This window comes from Grammomys surdaster, unplaced genomic scaffold, assembly GCF_004785775.1.
Source record: "Grammomys surdaster isolate TR1022 unplaced genomic scaffold, NIH_TR_1.0 187, whole genome shotgun sequence".
Classification (NCBI taxonomy): Eukaryota; Metazoa; Chordata; class Mammalia; order Rodentia; family Muridae; genus Grammomys; species Grammomys surdaster.
This window is the reverse complement of record NW_021604632.1, coordinates 8,549,030-8,573,298: the sequence shown is the minus strand read 5'-3', so window position 1 is coordinate 8,573,298 and position 24,269 is coordinate 8,549,030. Positions and strand designations below refer to the sequence as shown.

At 45.3% G+C, this 24,269-nt stretch overlaps 1 protein-coding gene and 1 pseudogene across 2 annotated transcripts in view; both read right to left on the bottom strand.

Moving 5' to 3' along the window:
• Terf2 (telomeric repeat binding factor 2) overlaps nucleotides 1-17,388 on the bottom strand; it is a 28,138-nt gene extending 10,750 nt beyond the window's left edge. Inside the window, exons 1-6 of one of the 2 annotated variants that reach the window (XM_028768748.1) lie at nucleotides 16,980-17,388; nucleotides 16,790-16,885; nucleotides 15,683-15,813; nucleotides 5,714-5,800; nucleotides 3,777-3,923; nucleotides 1,680-1,780 (exon numbers count right to left, since the gene is read on the bottom strand). In XM_028768748.1, the coding sequence (XP_028624581.1) occupies nucleotides 1,680-1,780; nucleotides 3,777-3,923; nucleotides 5,714-5,800; nucleotides 15,683-15,813; nucleotides 16,790-16,885; nucleotides 16,980-17,358 (941 nt within the window). In that variant the 5' untranslated portion in view covers nucleotides 17,359-17,388. The remainder of the gene's footprint in view (nucleotides 1-1,679; nucleotides 1,781-3,776; nucleotides 3,924-5,713; nucleotides 5,801-15,682; nucleotides 15,814-16,789; nucleotides 16,886-16,979) is intronic. The other variant, XM_028768749.1, reaches the window with a different exon arrangement.
• Nucleotides 7,371-7,577, bottom strand: LOC114622327 (annotated as a pseudogene).
• Nucleotides 17,389-24,269: the final 6,881 nt, after the last annotated feature.

Sequence of the window (24,269 nt, the reverse complement as noted above, 5' to 3'; positions counted from 1 at the left end):
AGATCCACTACTCAACCCTCTAAACCCAGATCCACTACTCAACCCTCCCTAAACCCAGATCCACTACTCAACCCTCCCTAAACCCAGATCCACTACTCAACCCTCTAAACCCAGCTCCACTACTCAACCCTCCCTAAACCCAGATCCACTACTCAGATCCCTCTCCTGGATCCCACAGAAACACATATGCACCATGCACACACATACACACAATTAAAATAAACAACTGTGTCTAAAACTTGAGAACCCTAACCATAAGAAAGGGACATCTCAGACACACCCAATCTGAACTTATCGTGGAATGCATAGACACTCTTCACAAAGTAGTCATCGAACAGACAGAAAACCCTGTCTCTCCTTGTTAGTGGCCTGCTTTGGAATGTCTTTTTTTTTAATAATTTATTGATTTATTTTATATATATGAGTACACTGCAGCTGTCTTCAGACACACTAGAAGAGGGCATCAGATCCTATTACAGATGGCTGTGAGCTACCATATGGTTGCTGGAATTGAACTCAGGACTCTGGAAGAGCAGTCAGTGCTCTTAACCTCTGAGCCATTTTTCCAGCCCCACAATGTTTTATTTTAGGACCCATTTGGCCCTCTGTATTTCAAACCAGGGTGCTATGACTTAAATATGGTTTCAGTGAGTCATAGGTTGACATTTAACTCCTAGTTTAAAGATAGGGCCACAGTAAGTAACTAAAAGACCATCAGGATAGTGCCCCCTAGATTAACTACCAATGTACTCAAGACCAGGGGAGACAGACAGTGACAGGCATACACATTCCTTCCTCACCATCAGCTGGCATGCCAACAAGAAGGCCGTCACTACATATGGACCCTCACACCTCCAAAATTATGGTTATATAAAAATGGACCAGGGCTGGAGAGATGGCTCACCCGTTAAGGTTAGGCTCACAACCAAAAATATAAAAGCGTTCCTCCCCACCCTGTAGGAATCTACCGTTTGGCTTTCATGTTAAATCACCAGACTTGAGATTCAGACTTGTCTTCCTTCCTTTTCTTTGACATTTGCAACCAGTTCTTTTCATTTCTTTTTGAGACAGGGTCTCACTATATATAGCTCAGGTTGGCCTCTAACTCAGAGCCTCTTGCCTCTATCTCCCAAGTGCCGGAATTAAAGCTATGTGCCACCAGAGGCAGGCAGTTCTGAGTTCAAGGCCAGCTTGGTCTACAGAGGAAGTTCCAGGACAGCCCGGGCTACACAGAGAAACCCTGTCTTGAATGTACCCTTCCCCCACCAACTCCCCCCACCTCCTCCCAAAAGCTATGTGCCACCATGCCCAGCTCTGACTCATTTATCTGAACACTGCTTCATGAGTGAATTAAAGCATCAGTTATCTTGTCACGTACTCGGCTTGCACTGAAATCCTAACACATGAGAAGCTGACGGAGTATTGCTGAATTCCTGGCTAGCCTGGGCTACAAATGGGGTCAGATGGGGTGGAGGTGGAGGGGGCTGACCCACAAGTTACAGGTGAGGCAGAGAAGTAAAATCAGAACCTTTGGGGGAGTGCCAATTGGGACGTCACAGACCGCAGGCAGCTAGTCTCATTTCCTAGGCCGTGTTCTCTGCCTCTCAAAGTGTGGTATGCCAATAACCTGGTAATGTCAGCAAAATGTCTCCCTCACAACCACAAAAGGGCATCCTCACCTTGGAGGCTCTCTGAGTGGTTTCTCCACTGGCTCTGGGTGCTTTTCTTCCCTCACGGTACTTGCAGCGGCTGATTCAGATTTCAAAGCTTTCTTAGCCATCTAGGAAAGGACGGGAGTCATCAGAGGAGGAAGCCATGAATGTTCACTCAGTTCCTGCTTCTTCCACCAATCACACCCGACACACAAGCAACGCAGCTACAGATCCAATCCAGGCACTGGCTGGAGGACACAGATCGGAACAGCATGAGGGGGGCACCCTCAGACTTCTCTTCCTCATCTTGAAACAGAACAGCAGAATGGCCACAGCAGCCCCTCTACAGACAGCTAGTGCACTGAGAGCTCTGGCACTGCACCCCGTCCCTCCCACCTCAGTCCCAATCCAGCTCCTGATTTCCCAGTCTCTTTTGGAGTCTTCCCCTACTTCTTAAAAAGTATTTATTTTCACATATGTGCATGTGCTTGCATGAGTTCATGTGTACCACACACTCACAGAGGCCAGAACCTAACCTGGATCCTCTGCAAGAACAGCGAATGCTCTTAACCCCTGAGCTGTCTCTCCAGGCCCCCCCTGTTTTAATTTTTGATTTTTTGAGGCAGGGCTCAGCATACAGGTCTGGATGGCCTAGTACTCATAAGATAGACCAGGCTGGCCTTGGACTTGCTGTGTCTTTCCTGCTTGTTTCCCAGATGCTGGCATTTTAGGGATATGCCACACAATGCCTGGCTCAAACAGGTTTTTAAAACTTAGGATAACTTACAGATAGGATAACTTTTAGTTTGTGTATATAATTTTTATTGACTCTATCCCCACAAACATTCTGTCTTACTGACAGCTATGTGAAAATCAGGAAGCTCTAGGCAGGACATTCTTGCCTTAACTCTGTCCTTCTTCTGTCTTCCTCTTACTCTGAGTGTTAGACTACTCATTCATTTCAGATCCAATTCTATCCTCATGTAAGCAGAATATGCCCCACATACCGCAAATGTAAAGAAATGCATTTGGTCTAGGTGGCACCCAGCATCCAGATATTTCCTGCAAACTAGCCCAACTACCTGCCTTACAAGTGATCGAGATTTGACAAATAGCTGATAGGCTCTATCGCTGACAGTACCCTACTAGGCCTCACATCCACCATTACAACAGGCAATTTCTACCATCATCAAAATCCTGGTTCCCCTACTTCACTGCCTCTTTTTTTTTTTGGGGGGGGGGGGGTGGTGCTGAGGACCAAACCCAGAGACTTTTTACGTGACTGCCTTACTGTACAGAACAGTGGTGTGCTTCACCATGCAATCTCGAGTTCAACTAAAGGCTGTCTTCGTAACACCAGTACAGCACAGTGGCCCACACCTTCAATCCTAGCACTCAGGAGGCACTATCATAGAGATAGGTGGATGTGAGTTCAAGGCCAGCCTGGGTTACATATCTTTCCAGGCAAGCCAGGAGTACATGGTAAGACCCTATCTCAGAGGGGTGTGCGTAAGGCAAGAGAATCACTCCGCAGTTAAGAGTGCTGGATGCTCCTGTGGAGGACCCAAATTTGATTTTCAGCTCCCATATGGAGGCTCATAACACTATCTCCTGCAGTCTCGGGGGACCTGACACCTTCTGGCCTCTACGAGCACTACACACAAATGTGGTGCTCAGGCATTTGTACAAGCAAAACACACACACACACAAAAGGATCCCCCTCAATCTGGCTCATGTGGACTGTGTCACACTCCATCCAGCTCGTGTGGACTGTGTCACACTTGCAGCCTCTCCTTCCCTACCTCACACAGCAACTCCCATCACTGTGCACTGACCTCTCAGCTCTGACTCCGCTGCTGTAGGAACTGCATGGATTATAAGAGCATGCGCTACTTTAACTAAGATCCTGGTCACATGGAACAGAATACAAACGCAGGCAAGAGAAACCAGGTAAGTTCCACGTGCCACAGACAGGCGCTCATCTTAGGCCTCTCACAGGCAATCAGAAGGGCCATGCATACAACCCAGTCTCTGTCACATACTCTTTCCACTTCTAAATTTCCATTCCCACTCATGCTCAAGGCCCCAGACATGACTCTAGGAGCTGAGGGGGACAAGGCCCACCGTGAGGAGGTAAGGCTCTGTGTCATCCAGGTGGCTCTCCAGGAAGCGCAACATCTTCTGCTGGAAGATCTCATAGGAAAAGTTCTGGATAACAGGGTGTGCCAAGTTCTTTTCCCGGATAATGTTCAGGAGATCAGTTCTTAGCTTCTACATGGAAGATTGACAATCACAAGAGGAGAAAGAGAATGGTAAACATCAGGGCTGAGCTGGGACAGAACACCACCAAAACATTTGTAATGCTGTCCAGCAATTCAAAGGACTGGTTGACTAGCCGTGGTTCAGCCATGCTATGTTACTACACAGCTAGTGATAAAAAAAAAGGGAAGAGCAGCTTTACTATATGTTAACAAAAAATCCCTTACTACAGTATCGAGAGAAAGAAGTCTACGTGTTCAAATCAGTGTAGATCTGTCTGTGCCCTGCCTGCAGACGAAGGACACACTAGGTTTATGTGCACACACAGCAGACTTGCTGGTAGACGGTATCCCTGAAAGGGTAAGACTAGCCACAGCCGACTCTGAGAGCAGCAACAGGCGAAGGCCAAACAAGGGAAGTTTCACTCAGCTCTTTTGTCACTCCTGGCTTTCGTACAACTTAAGTTTTATTATTGTATTTTACGTGCGCGTGCATGTGCGTGTGCGTATGTGTAATAACACAAGTGTGGAGGTCAGAGGACAAGCAGGTATTGGGTCTTGGGGTTGGAACTCAGGCTCCCCGGCCTGGCATCAAGCACCTTTACCCAATTTTACAGGCCCTTAGAATACTTTTTGGATTTTGTACTACATATTAGCTCTTCAAAAATCAAGGGACTTTTGCCAGGCATGATGGTACTTGAGAGGTAGAGGCAGACAATATCTGTTAGTTTGAGGGCAGCCTGGTCTACTTAGTTCAGTAATAGCCACAGCTACATAGAGAAATCTTGCTTCAAAACAACAAAAAGGGATAAAGTGGGCTGTGTACGTGTCTGGCACAGGGTTCACACCCAGACAGGTTAGATAAATGACCTACCACTGAGCAACATTCCCCAGACTACAATTTACATTTATAGAACCATACGAGTTGTGGGAAGGGAACCCAACTGAGGATGTAGCTCAAAATGACTCCACCCTTGACAGGAAATAGAGATATTAAGTTCTTCCCAACGTAGCCTTCCAAGCCTACAGGGCTAGCGTTTATAGTCTCATACTTTTTATTGAACATCTGGTTATCAATTACTTAAATGTTCTATCACAAAGCCAACAGAACAAGGAAGATAAGTAGCTTGAAAAAAACTGAATCTTGAAAAGCCAGTCTCAGATACTGAAGCCAGAGTCAGAGTCACCTTAAATATAAAAAGACCTGAAACATGGTCAAGCAGTCTAACTGTGGCATAAGCTAGCCTTGAACTAGCTATAGCCCAAGGCAGTCCCCAGACTTGCAGTCCTCTTGCCTCTCTGAGCAACAGAAGAGGAAGGAGCGAGAAGCAGAGCAGTGAGAGACATGTGGAGGGACCCGACAGCGACAAGTCAGAGAAGTCGGGTTGAGCTAGACACTACCTGAGAGAGTGCCCAAGCAAACAGGCCAATGGCCTTAGAGCTGTCCCTGTGTATTTATTATTAAAACCTCAAGCGGGACCCCAAAAGCCCCATAAGCAAAAGCTCTGAGAGGCTGGGATTAGATAAGATGTTCGGTATTTAAAAGTGAGTACTGAGATGATTTCTTCTTTTTTTTTGAGACAAAGTCTCACTCTGTAGTTTTCTGGCTCGCCCAGAACACACTATGTAGACCAGGCTGGCCTTGTGAAAAACTGCCTGCATCTACCTCCCCAAGTGTTGGAGTTAACGGTGTGTCTTACCACATTTGGGATAGATGGCATTGCTAACAACTCTTTTTCATTACTGTCCACAAACACCAGTGAGAAGGATTAAGTCACAGGAACAAAAATAGATCAAATTTACCTGAGTTGTGGGGTCCTTAGACATGTATTTTTTCAAAATTTTTGAAGCCTTTTCAAATTCTTTGTTTTTGATACAAATAATGACAGCCTATAAAAGGGAGAAAGATGTAAAAGTTCAGTAATGACAATTGTCATTAAAATATCAAATACCAAAACATACTCTGCTGAAACGCTAAATCTTATAACTACCTATGACTGTTTTCACACTGTATCAAATTCCTGTATTTAAAAGCCACCATTATTGTTCAAGCACTATGAGGAATCATATGTGTAGTTTTTTGTTTCTTTTTAATACCTGAGAGCAAAAACTGGATCCCCTGGGCTATAGACTCTTAGCCAGGCTAAGCCAGGCTGCCTTAGAAAAGACAGAACAGACAGGAGTTACAGCAGAGTCTCTGAATTTCAGGTCTACGGAACAATTGATTCCAATCTTTTTTGGGAACAAGAGCTTTGACATGGGTTGGGGCTCAGCAAGAGAAGACATAATGTGGGGATCTGCTGACCAGTGTTCTGCCAGTTCCATCCAAAAAAGGACTAGGCCTATTCTGTACAAGAAACAAGCTTCTTAGACCACAGATGCCAGCTAGCTACTCTAGCTAGAGTGTGGGGGTGAACTGCTGAGAATTGCAAACAGCTCACCACAACAGAAAATGAAAACAGCCAAGAGTCAGGTAGGAGCAGACGCTCCCATCACAAGAGGAGAGAGACTCTGAGAGAGCAAACACAGGAAAGACAGTGGTGACTGGGCTCCTGAGAGAACATTTTTACATGCTAGTAAGTACAGTCATTCAGGGCAGATGGAACCCGTGTCAAACGCCTGCCCGTCAACAAGCAGGCATGACTATAAATTCTTAGAAGAGGCAAACTTAACTATCTTTTCAGATGACCTTGCTTATGTACATATCATTTCAGCAGAAATATTATTATACTTACTTTCTTAACAGCTTTTATTTTTTATAAACCATAACAATTCTATTAGGTCTAACTACATTTAACTTGTACAGAGAAAAACTGTTTAGGGCATATGGCATGAAATGTTGAGATACCCAAATGTCTGTATCTGCAAGAATGCCAAACTAACGCCCTCCTCAATGCCCACTTCCTAAACTCTTCTTTTTGCTATTCTGTGTCTTTATACAAAATATTATAGGCGTAAAGTGGCACTATTTCTTGCTTTAGGTAGAGTATCATCACATAAAACTCAAATCCTCCTGCCTCGGCCTCCCGAGAGCTGAGATTGCAGACATTGGCCAGCAGACGGCGCCCTAGCACCAGCTGTGTTACCGGTGCTTTCTTCCCAGCACAGTGCGAGTCCCTGAGCTCTGTGCAGCCAGGCTCTATTTTCTTGCTGCTGAGCACGACTGTATTGTTTGAAACTTATTATAGTTTATTCATTTATCCACTCAAGAACAGTTGGTAGGTCACAGTTTTTGGTCATTATCAAAAGACATGATAAAACAGGTTTTATTATGTGTGACCAACTCTTCAACTCTGACGTAAATACACAGGAGTTGGATTCTTGGAGCATACTTGTTTAACAGGGTAAGTGGCAGCCAAACTCTTATGGTACAGAATAGGTGTACTACTTAGCATTTCTATCAGCAATGTGCAACTGTTTCAGTTATCCACATCCTCCCTAACATTCGTTAATGACCCCCACCGGGTTCACAGTTCCTGGAGGTACTACAATACCAGGTTGATGGGTGGAAGGGATGGAGGAAGCTCCTAGCCTATCACCGAGCTCTAAAACTCCATTTAACATATTGTCTTTGAATGGAGGAGGAAGTGTCAGATACTAAACTGTTAAGATCAGATGCTATGCCAGGTGGTAGTGGTGTACACCATTAATCCCAGCACCAAGTAGGCAGAAGCAGGGAGATCTGAGTTCTATGTTAGCCTGGTTTACAGAGTAAGTTCTAGAACAACCAGGGATATACAGAGAAACCCCGACTCAAAAAATCCAATATCCCACCCCACCCCAACTACCCCCCAAAAGAAAAGGAAAAATAGACTTTAGAGGCAGGAGAGATGGCTCAGTGGTTAGAGTGCTTGCTACTTTGCAGAGGACCAGAGTTCCGGTCCCAGCACCCATGCCAGGAAGCTCACAACTGCCTATAATACAAACTCCAGATCAAAGCTCCTTTCTGGCTTCTGTGGGTACCTGGCACACAGTATATACTCACATACACACTTCATCTCATTTGTTAAGTCATAGAGTTTTTTGTGCTTTTGTTTGTTTGTTTGAGATAGGGTTCCTCTGTGTAGCCCTGGCTGTCCTGGAACTCACTCTGAAGACCAGGCTGGCCTCGAACTCAGAAGTCTGCCTGCCTCTGCCTCCCAAGTGCTGGGATTAAAGGCGTGTGCCACCACTGCCCGGCCAGTTTCACTCTTTAAATGTTACTAAGTCACAGGGCTAGCTCAGTGGTTAAGAACACATACTGATCTTGTAGAGAACCCAGGTTCAATTCTCAGCACCCACATGGTAGCTCACAGCCATAACTCCAAGTCCCAGGGATCTAATGATCTTCTGACCTTGTTGGATACCAAGCATGCACATGGTCCACAGACATACAAGCAAGCAAAACACTGATACACTTAAAAATGAAATAAATCTCAGGGCTGGAGAGATGGCTCAGTGATTAAAAGCACTAGTTACTCTTCCAGAGAACCTGGATTCAGATGGCAGCTCACACCATGTAACTCCAGTTCCAGGGGATCTGACATCCTCACACAGACATATGTGTAATCAAAACACCAATGGACGTGCACACACACACACACACACACACACACACACACACACACACTCTCTGTCTCATTCACTCACACAAAAAACCCTAAACTTAAAAACTTGACCAAACCCCCAAATGGCTATTATTAAGGCTATTATTAATTGCCAAGTATGGTAGTATATACCTTGAATCATACCAGGTGGATTTCTGGATTCAAAGTCTATCTAGTAAGTTCCAGGCCAGGGCCTCAAAGTCTCAAAACAACGACAACAACAACCAACCAAACAAACAAACCAACCAACCAACCAACTAACCAACCAACCAAAGCACTTTAGCTCAGTGTGATAGCTCACGCTTGTAACCTCAGAATGAGACTACTGTCTCAGGAAGAGGGAGGTGCACAGGTTTGGACATACATACATACATACATACATACATAGTTATTTATATATCATAGCTACAAGTCTCTTGTCAGATATGACTTATAAATATTTTCTTCCAAAAAATTTTAATATTTATAAATATTTCTGTTTATCTTTCTATGTAGTGTTTCCCCTCAGAACAAAAGTGAGTTGTTTCTCAAGACAGGGTTTCTCTGTGTGGCCTTGGACGTCCTAGAACTTGCTCTGTAACCCAGGCTGGCCATGAACTCAGAGATCTGCCTCCCACTGAGTGCTGGGATTAAAGGTGTGCCCCTCCATGCCCAGCTAGAACAAATGTTTTAACCTCTGAAGCCCCATGTATCAATTTTTCCTCTTGAGGATTTTTTTAAAGGCTTAGTTACTTTTATTCATGTGTATGAATGTTTTGCTTGTATGTAAGAATGTACAATGTGTGTGTACCTGGTGCCCAGGTAAGTCAGTAAAGGGCATAGGATCCCATAGATGGTTATGAACAGCCATGTGGGTACTGAACCAAACCAGGGTCTTCTGCAAGAACAAGTGCTTTTAACTAAACCACCTCTCTAGCACCCACCCCAGCCCCATTCTTTTTGTCCAGGTAAGACTCCCTTGTAATACAGATGGTCCTTAAACTCCTGTTCTCTCTTCCTCCACTCCTATATGCCGGGATCCCAGACATGCAGCACTGAACTGAACCTGACATGCTAGCTAAAACGACCTTCTTTTACGCTTTCTTCAAGAGATTCATGGTTTTAAGTTGGGTGCAGTGACCAATGCCTTTAATCTTTGCACTTGGGAGGCAGAGGTAGGCATTTGAGGCCAGTCTACATAGCAAGGTCCACGACAGTCAAGGTTACAGAGCCACCCAGTCTCAAAAAAAGCAAAAACCACTAACAACAAAAGTTTTGTGGTTTTACATTTTACAATTTCTTAGTGATCTACTTTGAATTATTGTTTGGTATGTATGAACTATGCCTATGGTCATGATTCGTGTTTGCATATTAACATCCCATTGTTTCAACAGCAACTGCTGAAGACTGCCCCTTTTCATTTAATGAATTTAGTGATTGAAATGCTGTCATATTGTCAAAGATCCATCCGTCATATGTGTGATAAGGGCTTCATGTTCTCTCGCTCACTTGCTCACTCGCATGCACACTCTCTAGCTCACTCGCTCACTCACTCACTCACTCACTCACTCACCCACCCACCTACACCCAGCCCTGGGGTCTCCCTTACCCCACGCATCCCTGTCTGTATCTTTTGTTCTGGTAACTTTAGTCCCTTTGCCTTCTCTTACACGTAACATCAGCTGATGAGACTGCAATGGGAACTGGATTAACTAGAACAAACAGAATCTTAGGGACACTGAATCTTCCAACAGCCAAGTGTGGTAGTGCTTGCTTTTAATCCCCTCATTCAGAGAAAGAGGCAGGTGAGTCTCCTGAGTTCCAGGCCATCATGGTCTACAGAGTGAGTTCCAGGCTAGCCACAAACAGCTACATAGGAAAACCCAGTCTGCACCCTGCATTTCCCCCCCACCCCCCATGCTCTGCCGGTTACCACTGCTCAGCACAGCTGCTACCACAGCAGTACTGCCTGGGGCCAGAGCAGGATCGAAAGGATAAAGAAAAGAAAAGACAGATTCTCCTTCCATTGTCTCAATCAATGGGAAAGTTCCCAAGGCCAGAAAGAGGAGGACTTTTGGGACTCCTTCTGTTCATACCTGGAGTACATGTCCAGGTGCTCAGGGTGCCTAACTGGAGTCCATTCTAGATAACACAAGAAGAAAGTGGTAACTACTCCACACTAGTCTTGGTCTTCTTCTCCTGCCTCACCATTTCCACATCTGACTCTCCAGCAGCTGTTCCGCACTGTGTGCATCAGTAAGGAGAACCGGCTTTGTGCTCTGCTTGCCCAGAGCTGGAACACAAGCCACCCGTAATTTAATTTGTGAGACAGGACAGGAGATGTAAATGCTTTCAAAACTGAAGTCTATGCTGTGAGCTTAACTTTATATGTTAATTTCCTACAGCTTTCAGGAAAAGGTCCAATTCCTTCTCTCTTATATTTAATAAGATTCTTAAGACTGTAACCCTCTGAATGGTCTCTGGTTAATTTAGACAAATAGGACATTACAAGCAGACTTTCAAAACAGGTAAGATAGGTTTATAATGGGAAAAACTGCCAAATAACTAAAGCTGACAGAAATAAGAAACCATAAAGCAGCAGAAAAAAAAATAGCAGCTGGGGAGAGTGGCACACACCACCCAACTCTGGCATGCGGGCATGCAGGTCTCTGAGTCTGAGGTTAGCCTGGTCTACAGAGGATTTTCTCTTTCCTGCCTCCTCCTCATCCTCTTCCTCCTCCTCCTCTTTCTTCCTCTGTCTCTCTCTCTCTCTCTCTCTCTCTCTCTCTCTCTCTCTCTCTCTCTCTCTCTCTCAAAAGATAGTTTCTTTATATCCTGGAACTTACTTTGCAGACAAGGCTGGCCTGTGGAATTAATGTCAATCCTCCTGCCTCAGCCTTCTGATTGCTGGAATCAGAGTCTGAGTGCCTTCATGGGAAGACTGTTTTAACAGCGTTTCTGACATTGCCACTCATCTTTGACTTCAGCCTTTCCCTTGGCTGTTGGCACTGGGGACTCATGGGTACGGCGGCAGCCAAGTGTGAGCTGTGGATCCACCCCACAGCCCTCGGTTTCAATAGCAGCCAAGTGTGAGCTGTGGATCCACCCCACAGCCCTCGGTTTCAATAGCAGCCAAGTGTGAGCTGTGGATCCACCCCACAGCCTTCAGCCAAGTGTGAGCTGTGGATCCACCCCACAGCCTTTGGTTTCAATAGCAGCCAAGTGTGAGCTGTGGATCCACCCCACAGCCTTCAGTTTCAATAGCAGCCAAGTGTGAGCTGTGGATCCACCCCACAGCCCTCGGTTTCAATGTTCTCTCATTATTTACTGCGTATGTCCATGGATGTGGACCAGAGTATGTGCTATGGTGCTCATGAAGGTCAGGACATGTTCTAGTTGTTTCTCTCCTTCTACCATGTTGCACTAGGCTGGGATGTAAGGTGTAAGTTCTGGCTGTCAGACTTGGCAGCTGGTGCCCTTACCTGCTGAGCCAGCCCTCTCTTTTTTTAGATAGGGTCTCATTAAGTTTACCATGCTGGCCTTGAACTTCCCCCAGCCTCCTAAAGAGCGAGGGCTTACAGGCTCTCATTAGTCCTGCCCTTACATCAAACCTTAAGAAGCAAAGTCTTGTTTTTAAAAAAGCTTCATTTTGCTCCCAGCACACAGGAGGCAGATCGAGAGTCCAAGGCTAGCCTGGTCCACAGATCAAGTTCCAGGATATGGGCCTGGAAAACAGCCAGGGCTATACAGAGAAACCCTGTTTCAAACCCCATCCCCCAAATTATTTTATGTGTATGGGTGTTTTGTCTGCATTTATGTGTGTGCAGTGCCTGAAAAGTCCAGAAGAGAGCGTCAGATCCCCTGGGACAGGAGCTACTGCGGACTGTGAAGCACCATGTGGATACTAGGGTCCTTTGGAAAAGAAGCCAGTGCTCTTAACCACGGCACCACTCTTCCCTGACCAATAAGCAAACTTAGCAACACCCCCCACCCCAAACAGCCTCACTACATAGAAGAGGCTGGCCCCTGCCCCTGCCCCTGCCCCTGCCCCTGCCACGTCAGTGCCGGGATTACAAAAGCGCACTACTATGCCTGCTCAGTGGGGAAGAGAGTTTGCCATAAAAACAGAAGACAGTCGGGTCAATCACTGTACCCTATGTAAAGGTAAGAGAGGGAAAGACCTCACAAAGCAGTCCTCTGGTCATCCTACAGACCATCCACATGGACACACACGGACACACTTATTAATAAAAACTTTTAAAAAAGGAACTAGCATTTTTTAGAAATTGAGTGTCCTCTGAAAGAGCCTCAGAGACCTCCAAAAATTTCTGAACATGAATTGAGAAGTGCTAACTGAGTTTACTAAGTTAAACATTTTCTTTTCTTTTTTTTTTTTTTTAAATTACCCACAATCTTTCTTCCACCTTACTGAGGCAGAGACACTCAATCAAACCCAGAGCTCTCAGATAGAGCTGGCCTCCTCAGCTACCCTGTCCTGGAGATCTCATCTCTGCCTCCTGAAGCTGGGTGATCGCACCGCCATGCTCTACCACCGTTGACACTGGGGAGCTGAACTCCAGTCAGCGCTGAACCAATGAACCATATCCCAGACACCATTTTAATACTTTTTTGAGAAAGGATTTCTCTGTGTAGCCCTGGCTATCCTGGAACTTGCTCTGTAGACCAGGCTGTGAACCAATGAACCATATCCCAGACCCCATTTTAATACTTTTTTGAGAAAGGATTTCTCTGTGTAGCCCTGGCTATCCTGGAACTTGCTCTGTAGACCAGGCTGGTCTAAAACTCAGAGATCTGCCCACCTCGACCTCCAGAATGCCTTGACTAAAGGCATGCACTGCTACCATCCAACATATTTTAGTACATTTTAAAATAAATTATTGTGCCCACTGTAATAGTGAATGTCTTTAATCGCAATACTCGGGAAGCCCAGAGGCAAGAGGCAGATCACTGAGTTCCAGACCAGGCTGGTCTAAATAGCAAGTTCTAGATCAGCCAAGGCTATTACATAGTGAGACCTTGTCTCAAAAACAAAATAATAAATTACTGTAACAATTTACAGAGCTTAAATGAACCTAGGCACCCCATAGTATTTTCTAAGATGCCCACTAAGAGACTCTAGGACCTAAATGAGAAACTCAGCAATTTCAGAAAATTCTCAGTTATTTTGGAAGGAGGATATCAAAGCAGCTGTGGCCCAGGTTCTAAAGTCTTCGGTGAGTCTCACCTCCTGCACAATCCCACTGCACGATACCCCAGAGCTGCCTGCAGTGTGACACAGTCCCATGTGTACACTACCCTACAGCTGGCCCACAGTGTAAGTCCTGCTACTAGCCACATCAGATGTGGATCACAACTTTCAGACCCTAGACAGGATCTTCTTATCACCCGAGGCTTGCTTGCAACTCAAGATCCTCCCACCTAAGCCTCCTGAGTACTGGGGTTTCAAATAAGCATCAACATTCCCAGTACCAGCTGAGTCTCGAAGTGACTGCAATCATGTTTATTATTCCTGTAGTGCTAAGGATTAATCTAGGGTCTCTCCCATGTGAGGCACAGAGACTGCCACCAAGCTACAGCACCAGCAACTCCAGCTGATCGTTTAACTGTAACTTTATTTAAGAAATCCTGAGCCAGAACCGCTCAGGTAGGCCACTGGCTTCCTGAGCGTTGGCAACTAAAGGCTAACAGTCACTGTTTCAGGCTTCTACATCTTAGAGTACTTTGTTATACTGAAGGGACAATTACAGTAAGGGATAGGAGTGCAGCTTGGCTGTTTGCTACTGTTACAGTAGAATTACTGTTGTGAGCCTCAATGTAGGTGGTGGGAACAGAACCTGGGTTCTTTGAAGGAGCGGCCAGTGCTCTTAACCACTGAGCCCCAGGGAGCTTAGGGCTCACAAACATTACAAACAAAAATTTAGAACACGAATGTAATAATTTAGCTGGTTGTGTGGTTTAAGCCAGCACTGAGGAGGCTGAGGCAGGAACACAGAGGTGGTGGCTACTCTGTATACAGTAAGACCCCATTTCAAAACAAACCCCCCCAAATAAACAAAACCAGAAAGAGACCCACGTGCTTGAGTAATAAAATTATAATGTGTACATGCCTACAAGTCTTGTACTCCTCTACAAGACAGGCCAGATCACAAACCTACAGTCCTTATTTCTACAAGGGTTGTACACGTTACTATGACCAGGTAACACTTCTTCCATTCAGAACAATCTGAGCTATTCTCAGAGTACCCCTGGGTTTCTACTCCATTGCTAAGGATTTTTCTGGCATTTCTCCCTCAATATAACCTGACTTATCTATACTAAAAACCTACAAAAGATTATTCCTCTTTGAACTAAACACCAATTATCCAAGCATTCTTTGCAAGGCTAACAAGTAGTTCCTACTCCAGGCCCTTACCCAAACAGATGTCTGTTTTCTTTAAAACAGAATACTTGAGTACCCTGTATAGAGCTTGTGAAACAGGGTTTCCTCCCTCTACCCCAAGTCCTTGCCCTTTGCAGTTCTCTTTGTCTGTTAGCCTTAACTTTCCTGCCTCTTCCACTCCAGCTATGCGCATGCTTCCACACCCTCAGCCTTGATTACTGAAGAAAAACCACAGCCACTTCTGTTCTGTTTAAAGTGTTCTTCTTGAAGCCAACTGAACTCCGACATTCCTAGACACTCCTCAGCTTTGTCATTCTGGGGTACTGTCTATGCTATGCCTCTTCCCCGGTTGACTCTGATGCTAGCCTAGTGCAGGGAATATTCCTTAATCCTCCTTTCAGCAGTCAAAAAACTCAGTTCCACACTACTCAAGGCCCTAACCATCCTCTGGCTTATTACAGACATATGGTGACCAAACCCAGGACCACAAGTACTGGGGTGGGGGTTGGGGGGAGCCTCTTCTCAGTGCTCCTCAATGGTACAATAATTTCCAGAACAGCAGTCTCCAATGTCAACCCACTTCCCAGTGCAATGCTCGCTCCTGCCAAGGCCACACAGACAACCAAAACCACAGAGCTATACCCTCCATGCCTAGGGGACATGTGAAGAGATGATATGTTACTTGTTCACTCGCTCGCTCTCTCCACCTGCTCTTCCCTCTACCCACACAGAAAAGATTCCACAATGCGTCCTCAAAGATCCCTGATTTCTGCTAGACAAAAAAATAAAGTAGTAAATGTGTCTTACAGCCTCCTTGACCAGTTTTCTGCTGGATTCAACCATTGAGTCTGTCAGTGTGAACTCTGTTTTAATCATCTCCAGGACATTGATAGCTGATTCCAGGGGCGTGAGCTCGGCCTCCATATCAAAGGAACAGTCTAGGACAAAACACAGTTTCCACTTGAAACTCTTTGCTACGGAGCAGCAAACAGGTCCAAAAAGTATACACAGCTATCTATGAAAGCATGCAAACACCGTAAGACTCATTCGTATCAAGAACCATGCAAACCAGGCATTTAATCTCAGCACTCAGGAGGCAGAGGACAGAGGTCAACCTGGTTTACACAGTGAGTTCAACAGCTATGGCTATGTAGTAAGAGTCTGTCATTTAAAAACAAACAAACAAACAAACAAACAACAACAACAATAATATAAAAGGACCATACAAACCCAGTTATATTTGCATTATTTGTTTACGTACTTATATGGTCCAAATTCAAATCAACATATTTCTTTTTTGTTTGTTTTCAAGACAGGGTTTCTCTCTGTAGTCTTGGCTGTCCTGGAACTTGCTCTTGTAGCCCAGGCTGGCCTCAGACTCAAGAGATCTGTCTGCTTCTGCATGTGCCACTACACCTGGCTTCAACGTCTTTCAAGTGACTATCTTTCAATATTTTTTAACATAGCTCAATTATAATATATACATTTGCCTCCAAAATCCAGAATAACACATCTTCCACGGATACAAGTGGCCAACAATCAAGACAGTTTGTTAAGTAGCTGTCAAGTTCAACTTGTGTGTATATGGGGGCGGGGGTGTTCACATTTAATTATGCAAGGGAAGAGGGAGAAAGATGTGTCCTTATTGACGTAACTTACTTGTAGCAACAAAAATGGGTGTGCAATTAACAGGTGGGAGAACACAAAACAAAACACACATAAAACCAGCCAAGGAACTTTAACTGGAGAAAACTGGAATTAGAGAATTCAACCACCGTTGAATGAAAAAGCCCTCCGCGGTGGAAACAGTAGTGCACTTTAACCCGGAATCTTTCAGTTCCGGATGTTTTAAGTTTGAAAATAACAAAACCCTACGTAAGTAAGCCCAAAAAAGAACACAAAAAATAGCCATACCTAAATTTTCTCCTTCTTCAATGCGCGACAGACACTGCATAACCCGCAGCAACCGGGACACCGTATGCTCCTTCCCCAAGGGCCTGACAAGCAACGCTGGGAAAGAAGACATGGTTGGCTCTGCGAGCCCCGGACCCCAAGTCATGCCCCCACAGACCTAGTCCTCCCTGCGGCCCGGGTCGGCCCTCACCCTGCATGATGTCCCGGATCTGCCTGAAGTCCCGGTACCGGCTACTCCGAAAGGCCCGCAGCGCCTCGTGGAAGTAGAACTTGAGCACCCAGCGGTTGACCGCCTCCTCCAGCCGAGCTTCCCCCGCGCCCCGCTCTGCCGCGCCTCCCAGTCCCGGCTCGTGCCGCCCCCGTCGCGCCCGCCCGCCACTGCGCGATGCCCGCCGGCTCGCTGCCCGCCCGCCGCTGTCGCTGCTCCCGCCTCCTCCCGCCATCGTGTTCGACCGCCGCGCGCCCTCCCCGCCCTCCCGGCTGGGCCGTTTCCTTGGCTGTGACGCCATCGGGTCACGCACAACGCCCGGGCCGGAAGCAGGGCCTGCTGTCCCGGCTCCCGCAGCCATGATACCGACGGGGTTCCAAGCCGCCCGCGGGCTTCTGGGAGGGAAAGGACCGAGGTGGAGGGGGTCCACCCAACCTCCTCGGCATCCGTAGTTCCCGCTGTGTCTGCTGCAATGCTTGCTGGGGATTGAAGTCCACACAGCCCAGCCAGGCGGGCTATTTTGAAGGCTTAGCTGCAGACTTGGGACCCTGTGAAGAATATGAAAAATAAGCGCATGCATAGCGTTAGACATTTCGCAAATTGTGAAAATCTGTACAATAGAAAAAAGTTACTTTGTTTTGAGACAGAGTCTCATTGTGTAGCCCTGCTTGACTTGGAACTCAAGACATAGACCTCGAATTCCGCCTCTGCTTTGCAGCACTGGTATTAAAAAATAGTGCCAACATGGCAAGCCTTTTTTCTTTTTAAAAGAAACATGGGTTGGTTCTGGGAGTCAACCCAAGTCCTCGCCATTCTAGAGCAAGTACTTTATCAACCGTGCACTGTCCCCAGCCCCTAGTAAAATTTTATTCTAAGACAGGTCCTGCAAAGTTGCCCAGGCTAGTTTTGAACTCACTTCAGAGCCCAGGTGCAACAAGGCTTTGGAGCCACTTTCTGAAGCAGTCCTAGCTGTGGTAATCCAAACTGCTTGGTGATCTCAGCCTATTTGCCTTACTTAACAGGAGCTAAACTATCTGCCTTCACATCCTGACAGGTCTGCTTGTTACTGTATAAACCTAGAACAAGTTACTTCCTCATTTGTGTACCTGTGGCCCTTTCTGTCGAGCGTACATAATAGAGGAACATCAAGGGGATTATATTAAAATGATCTGAGTTACTATTTCTGGTTCCTGTAGCTCATGGTTCAACAAATAGTGTGTGTGTGTACACGGAGATCCAAGGATAACTTCTAGAAGTTGGTTCTTGCCTTTCATTATGTGTGTCCAAGGGATTGAAATCAGGTCATCTGGCTTGGTCTTTGGCAAGCATCTTTACCCACTGAACCATCTTGTTGACGCTGGATTCCAATTGCTTTTCAAGAAGCCATTTTGATGAACTCATCCAGTGCATGTTTGGAAAATCTAATTTTGTTCACACACACACACAAATCTGACTTTAAGCTTGGTACAGTGGTCCCTGCCTTTACACCCAGTGTAAATGTTATAGCTCTGAGGGGGGAAGTATCCTGGCAGTCAAGAGCCAAGGGACACCACAAAGTCACACTATACCAAGCTCAGGTGAGAAGCAGCAAGATACTGAGCAGGAGACGGGGTTTATATAGGATTTCTTGAGGTGAGAGTGGAGTGTTCCAGGGCAAGTTTTCAAGTTCAGAGCTTGAGCTTTTGACTCTGTAGGGTGGGGTCTGGCTGGGTCTCGTCATTCAAGCAGTTAGAGTGTTCTGTGGATGGAACTTTCGGTTGGAGATCCTCAGGGGATGAGGTCTGACTACTGTTTAACAGCTTTTCTCTGGCAGGGGAAGGTTCCCTAGAAAAAGTATTACAGCTCTATTTCAGCAGGGGAAGGGTTCCACAGTGAAGGTGTTACTGCTCTGGGAGGTATCCTGTCCATTGGGGGCCAAAGAATATCACAAAGTCACATTGTATAACAAACCTCACACAAGTGATGTATTGGGCCGGGCAGTGGTGGCGCATGCCTTTAATCCCAGCACTTGGGAGGCAGAGGCAGCGGATTTCTGAATTCGAGAGTTCGAGGCTAGCCTGGTCTACAGAGTGAGTTCCAGAACAGCCAGGGCTACACAGAGAAACCCTGTCTCGAAAAACCAAACCAAAAAACAAAAACAAAAAAAAACAAGAGATGTATTGGGAAGGAAAGGAAAACCCCGAAAGGTTTTAAAAGCCTCTGCTTGGGATTTTGTGTCCTTCATTATTTGGTGAATCTTTCTTTAATATAGCTGGTGGTTTGAATGGGTATGGCCACCATAGATTCATGTGTTTGAATGTACTATTAGGAGGTGTGGCTTTGTTAAAGAAAATGTGTCACTCTGAAGGCAGGGTGTTGAGATCTTAAATGCTCAAGCTACACCCGGTGTGAAACATATCCAGTTTCCTCTTTGCAAATCAAGATGTAGAACTCTCAACTCCTTCTCCAGCACTATGTCAGTCTGGATGTTACCATGCTTCCCACCATGATGGTAATGGACTGAACCTCTGAAACTGTAGAGCAGACCCAAATTAAATGTTTTCTTTTATAAGAGTCGCTTTGGTCATGGTGTCTCTTCGCATCAATAAAACCCTAACTAAGACAGTATATGCATGAATTTAGGAAGCCTCAGAGTCAGGATTGCATACAGGCCCTCTAATGACCCTGAATGTTAGTCATCCTAGAGTCCCTCCCTTACTCACCCCTTCCATCCTGTTCCCCACTTAATCCTCGCACTCCAGTCTCCTCCTTCTCTCCACAACAACATAATCTACTTTTCCTTCCTTGCAAAACCCTCCTCCCCAAGTCCTTTATTAGGTACCTAACCCCTGTGCTTACATGGACTACAACACCCATAAGAAAGGCTTAAAAGCTAACCACTACATAAAAAAAGAAAATACCCATATTTGTCTTTCTGGGCTTGGGTTACATCACATGGTTGACTTTTTTCTTTCTAGTCCCATCATTCACTTGCGAATTTCATAATTTTTAACAGCCGAATAATATCCCATTGTGTAAATGTACCAGATTTTCTTTATTCAGTCATCTGTTGATGGACATCTAGGCTGTTTTTCATTTCTGGCTATTATGAATAGAGCAACATTAGAGGCTGATGAGCAAGTGTCTTTGTAGCAGGATGTACAGTCCTCTGGGAATACGCTCAAGAGTGGCGTGGCTGGATCCGCAGGTAGATTGATATTCTCAGCTTCCTGAGGAACCGCCACACTAGTTTGCATAGTAGCCACACAAGTTCGCACTCCTACCAACAATGAATAAATGACCCCTTTCCCTGCATCCTCACCCACTTGAGCTGTCATTTGTTTTATTGATTGTGGCCATTCTGACAGATGTAACATAAAAATCTCAAAGTTGCTGGGCAGTGGTGGTGCACATTCTTTAATCCCAGCACTTGGGAGGCAGAGGCAGGCAGATTTCTGAGTTCGAGGCCAGCCTGGTCTACAGAGTGAGTTCCAGGACATCCAGGGCTACACAGAGAAACCCTGTCTTGGAAAAAAAAAATCTCAAAGTCATTTTAAATTGAATTTTCCTGATGCTTGGGGATGTTAAACACTTCTTTTTAAGATTTCTCTGCCATTTGTCTCACATCTTTTGAGATGGTTAGTTCTGTTTCCCATTTTTTAAAATTTGTTTTTTGTTTGGGCTTTTGTTTGTTTGTTTTTGTTTTGTTTTTGTTTGTTTTTTTTTGAGACAGGGTTTCTTTATGTAACCTTGAGTGTGTCCTAGAACTCACTCTGTAGACTAGGCTGGCCTCAAACTCACTGAGATCTGTCGTGACAATTTTGGAATTTTGGTTTCTTTAAAAAATAAAAATAATAGAATGTGTTTTTGTTCTTAATCCCAGGTGTGGGGTATGCTGGCAAATAAGTGCAGGCAGGTAAAGAAGAAAGCCTTCCTTCTTCCACTGTCCTAATGTAGGCCTCTGGCAGAAGGTGTGACCCAGATTAAAATTGGACACCACCACACCTGAACCGAAGCTGTGCTTTATTTGGAACTTGCTCTGTCCCAGGCTAGCCTTGAACTCAGAGATCTGCCTGCCTCTGTCTCCTGGATTAAATGGATGTACTACCTTGCCTGGGCATAAGCTTTTCGTGGCCACTATGCCTCAAGGTCTGGATCAAAAATTTGTTTCTTCCTTCCTCAAGATCTAGATCACAGGCATGTCCTCCATTTCTGTATTGTAGTTCATACCAGATACAGTCAGGTTGACAACTGGAAATAGCCATCGCAATCCATCTCTTGACAAGTTGAAACAAATCATATCTCATATCGAAATGGAAACAATAACTAGGTCATAAATACTCCTAACATGACCTAACTACCCCACGTATAACTGTAAACACAATGTAAATTTAGAATAGGTCAATGTCCCTTGGGAAACATCCTTCTCATAACAAAATAAGACAGAAGCACTCATGTCACTTGTAATCCTTGTTTCTGCAATGGGTTGCGTGGCCTTAGCTGGCATTTATAACTACCTTCCTCAGTTACCCATTCTGTATTTCCTCCACCCTCTGCAATCACCTCAGCAAGTCTTGGCTCTTTTCCTGGAGGAATGACCCATATCTTCATTTCTTATGAGTCTGTGCCCTTTGTCACCCTGCTTGGATTAGGTTGTTGTCGTTTCCCATTGACTTTAATCACATGACAAGATGACAAGGTAGTACTAAGAGATGCCCTAAGGGAACTCCTACACTCCAGACATAATCCTTCTTACCTCCATTATGGAGAGGCAATCCAATTTCCCCATGGTAATCTGGATCTGTCACCTCTCCTAACATTGTTATTTCTTTCTTACCCTGTTGGTTTAAGGCCATTACAAGCCCAAAATGACCAGGAGGAAAACTAAGCTTCCAGTTCAATGGAATGTTTGTTGTGGCTCCTGGCAGGAGCTCTCCTTGCTCTGGAACTAGAACTTCTAGGCCAGCAGAATTTAAGGTTTTTAAGGTTGCAGGAACAAGAAGCAAGAACTTCCCTAGTGGGTCGCTAGGAGTGGTATTAAGTGGAATTATTCCTTTTTCCACCCCTTGATTCCTGGACCCATGAATCCAGGGTATGGGAGAAACTGTACCATATATTGGACTTTGATTCAAAGCATATTCTGTCTTTTGGAGAACTCTGTCCCGCCCCTCCAAGTTCCTGCCACCTAATTGGTGCTGTAACTGTTGTCTTCAAAAGACCATTCCATCTTTCTACCAAGCCAGCTGCTTCAGGATGGTGAGGAACATGGCAAGACCAGCAGACTCCATGATCATGGGGCCACTGTCACACTTCTCTGGCTGTGAAATTAGTTCCTTTGTCAGAAGCAATACTGTGTGGAATATTGTGATGGTAGACAAGGCATTCTGTAAATCCACCAATAGTGGTTTTTGGCAGAAGCATTATGTGCAGAAAAGGCAAATCCGTAATCAGAATAAGTATCTACTCCAGTAAGAACAAAACATTGTCCTTTTCACAGAGGAAGTGGTCTGAGGTAGTCAACCTGCCACGCGGTTGCTGGCTGGTCACCTCAAGGAATAGTGCCATATCTGGGGCTCAGGGCTGGTCTCTGCTGCTGGCAGATGTGGCATTCAGCAGCAGCTGTAGCCAGGTCACCCTTGGTGAGTGAAGCCCGGGTTGTTGAGCCCAAGCATAACCCCCATCTCAGCCACCATGGCCACTTGTTCATGTGCCATTGAGCAGTGTGACAGGGACGGCTGGGGACAGAGGCTGACTATCCACAGAACGGGTCATCTTAGCCACTTGGTTACTGAACTCCTCTTCAGCTGAGGTCACCTTTTGATGAGCATTTACATGGGACACAGATATCTTCATATCATTTGCCCATTATAATAACTACTTACGATCATCTTGCCTCTGGCAATTCAATGCTGCCACCTGGCCCTTGCTACCTTGGGGCCCAATTAAGCCCATTGCATTTAATTTATCCAATTGAGCAGCAGCATCTCCAACCTAACGTCTGGCACAAAGAAAAAGGGCAACAACAAAGCTCTTCAAATGTGCTGGTGCCCTCTCGCCAGTTTTTGTCTTACAGGATTCATGAAGGGCATGTCTTCTGGGCCTTGCAGTCGTGGAAGATTGGGTTTTGCACAGTGTACCCACTCTAGTACCTCAATTTCCCTGAGCCTGAAAATCCCTTCATCAACACTAAGCCAAAAAATATCAAACATCTCCAACTCCTTTCTAGGACTCCATTTTTCGTTAAATGCTTCAGCCAACCATTGGAACAAACTTCTGACACCTTTTTTAGTTGTGCGGGTTTCTATGTTAAACATAGAATCTAGCTCCGGCTGGATTCAAACCTACCATGCTTTCATTTCCAAGTACTGATATTCCAGAACACCTGGAGCTGTTCTAACTTTTTAAAAGTCCTAGTGTCACATGGTTGAACCAATGTCCTTCTCTAGCTACTATAAAAGTGACTTTTACTTATCGGTTATAATTGTCATCTCTGAGGCTTACTACCTCAGCCTACTACCCTAAGTCTAGTCCTGGAAGCTTCTAGCTTCCATACAATCTTATCTAGGCCTAGAATGTTTTCAGCCTCTGGGATTTGCTGCTGAGTAAGCTACCCTTTCTAGTTCTTTATGAGCTCTGACTGGCTGGCTGAACTCAGCTGTTCTGTTCAAAACTCCTCTCAAGGCTGACTGATTCAATCTGCCCCCCCTTCTCTCTTTCTCTCTGTGCCTCTCCTAAAATTGTTCTGCTTGGCCTCATACGAACTTTGGCGATCTGTTCTAATCTTCTGGTTCCTTCTCATTCTCTGGCTCATTGTGTCTTCACCTGTGCTTAACTTGTTCTCTCTCTGCACACTGTCTCTGTACAACTGTCCCAGTAAAACTGCCTTCTCCCTTTTGCTCTGAGCTTCTCTCTCTCTCTTAAGTAGCTTCCCTTTCCTCTCTTCTCCTGAGAGTTGGGCGTTTGCTATTCTGTAAAATCTCTGATTTTCTGCCACTCAATTAGACCTCACTTTCAAATATGGGAGCTTCCTTCTACAAACTAATTTTACCTTTGTGGTTTGAGATTAAAGGTGTGTGCTAAGGGCTGAGGCACACACAACTAGAAATAGGTTTTTCCAGTAAACAACACAATCTCGGGGTTCACAGTGTGACCAAACATCTTGCAACAATCTACCACAAATATCCAGAAAAGTCTAGGGAGAAACTACTTTGTGGAATTCGGTTGCTTCATGAGCTCCAGTGTCCTCCAGCAGGGGGCAGAGTGGTGCAGGGGAAAGGCCACCATTGCTGGGTT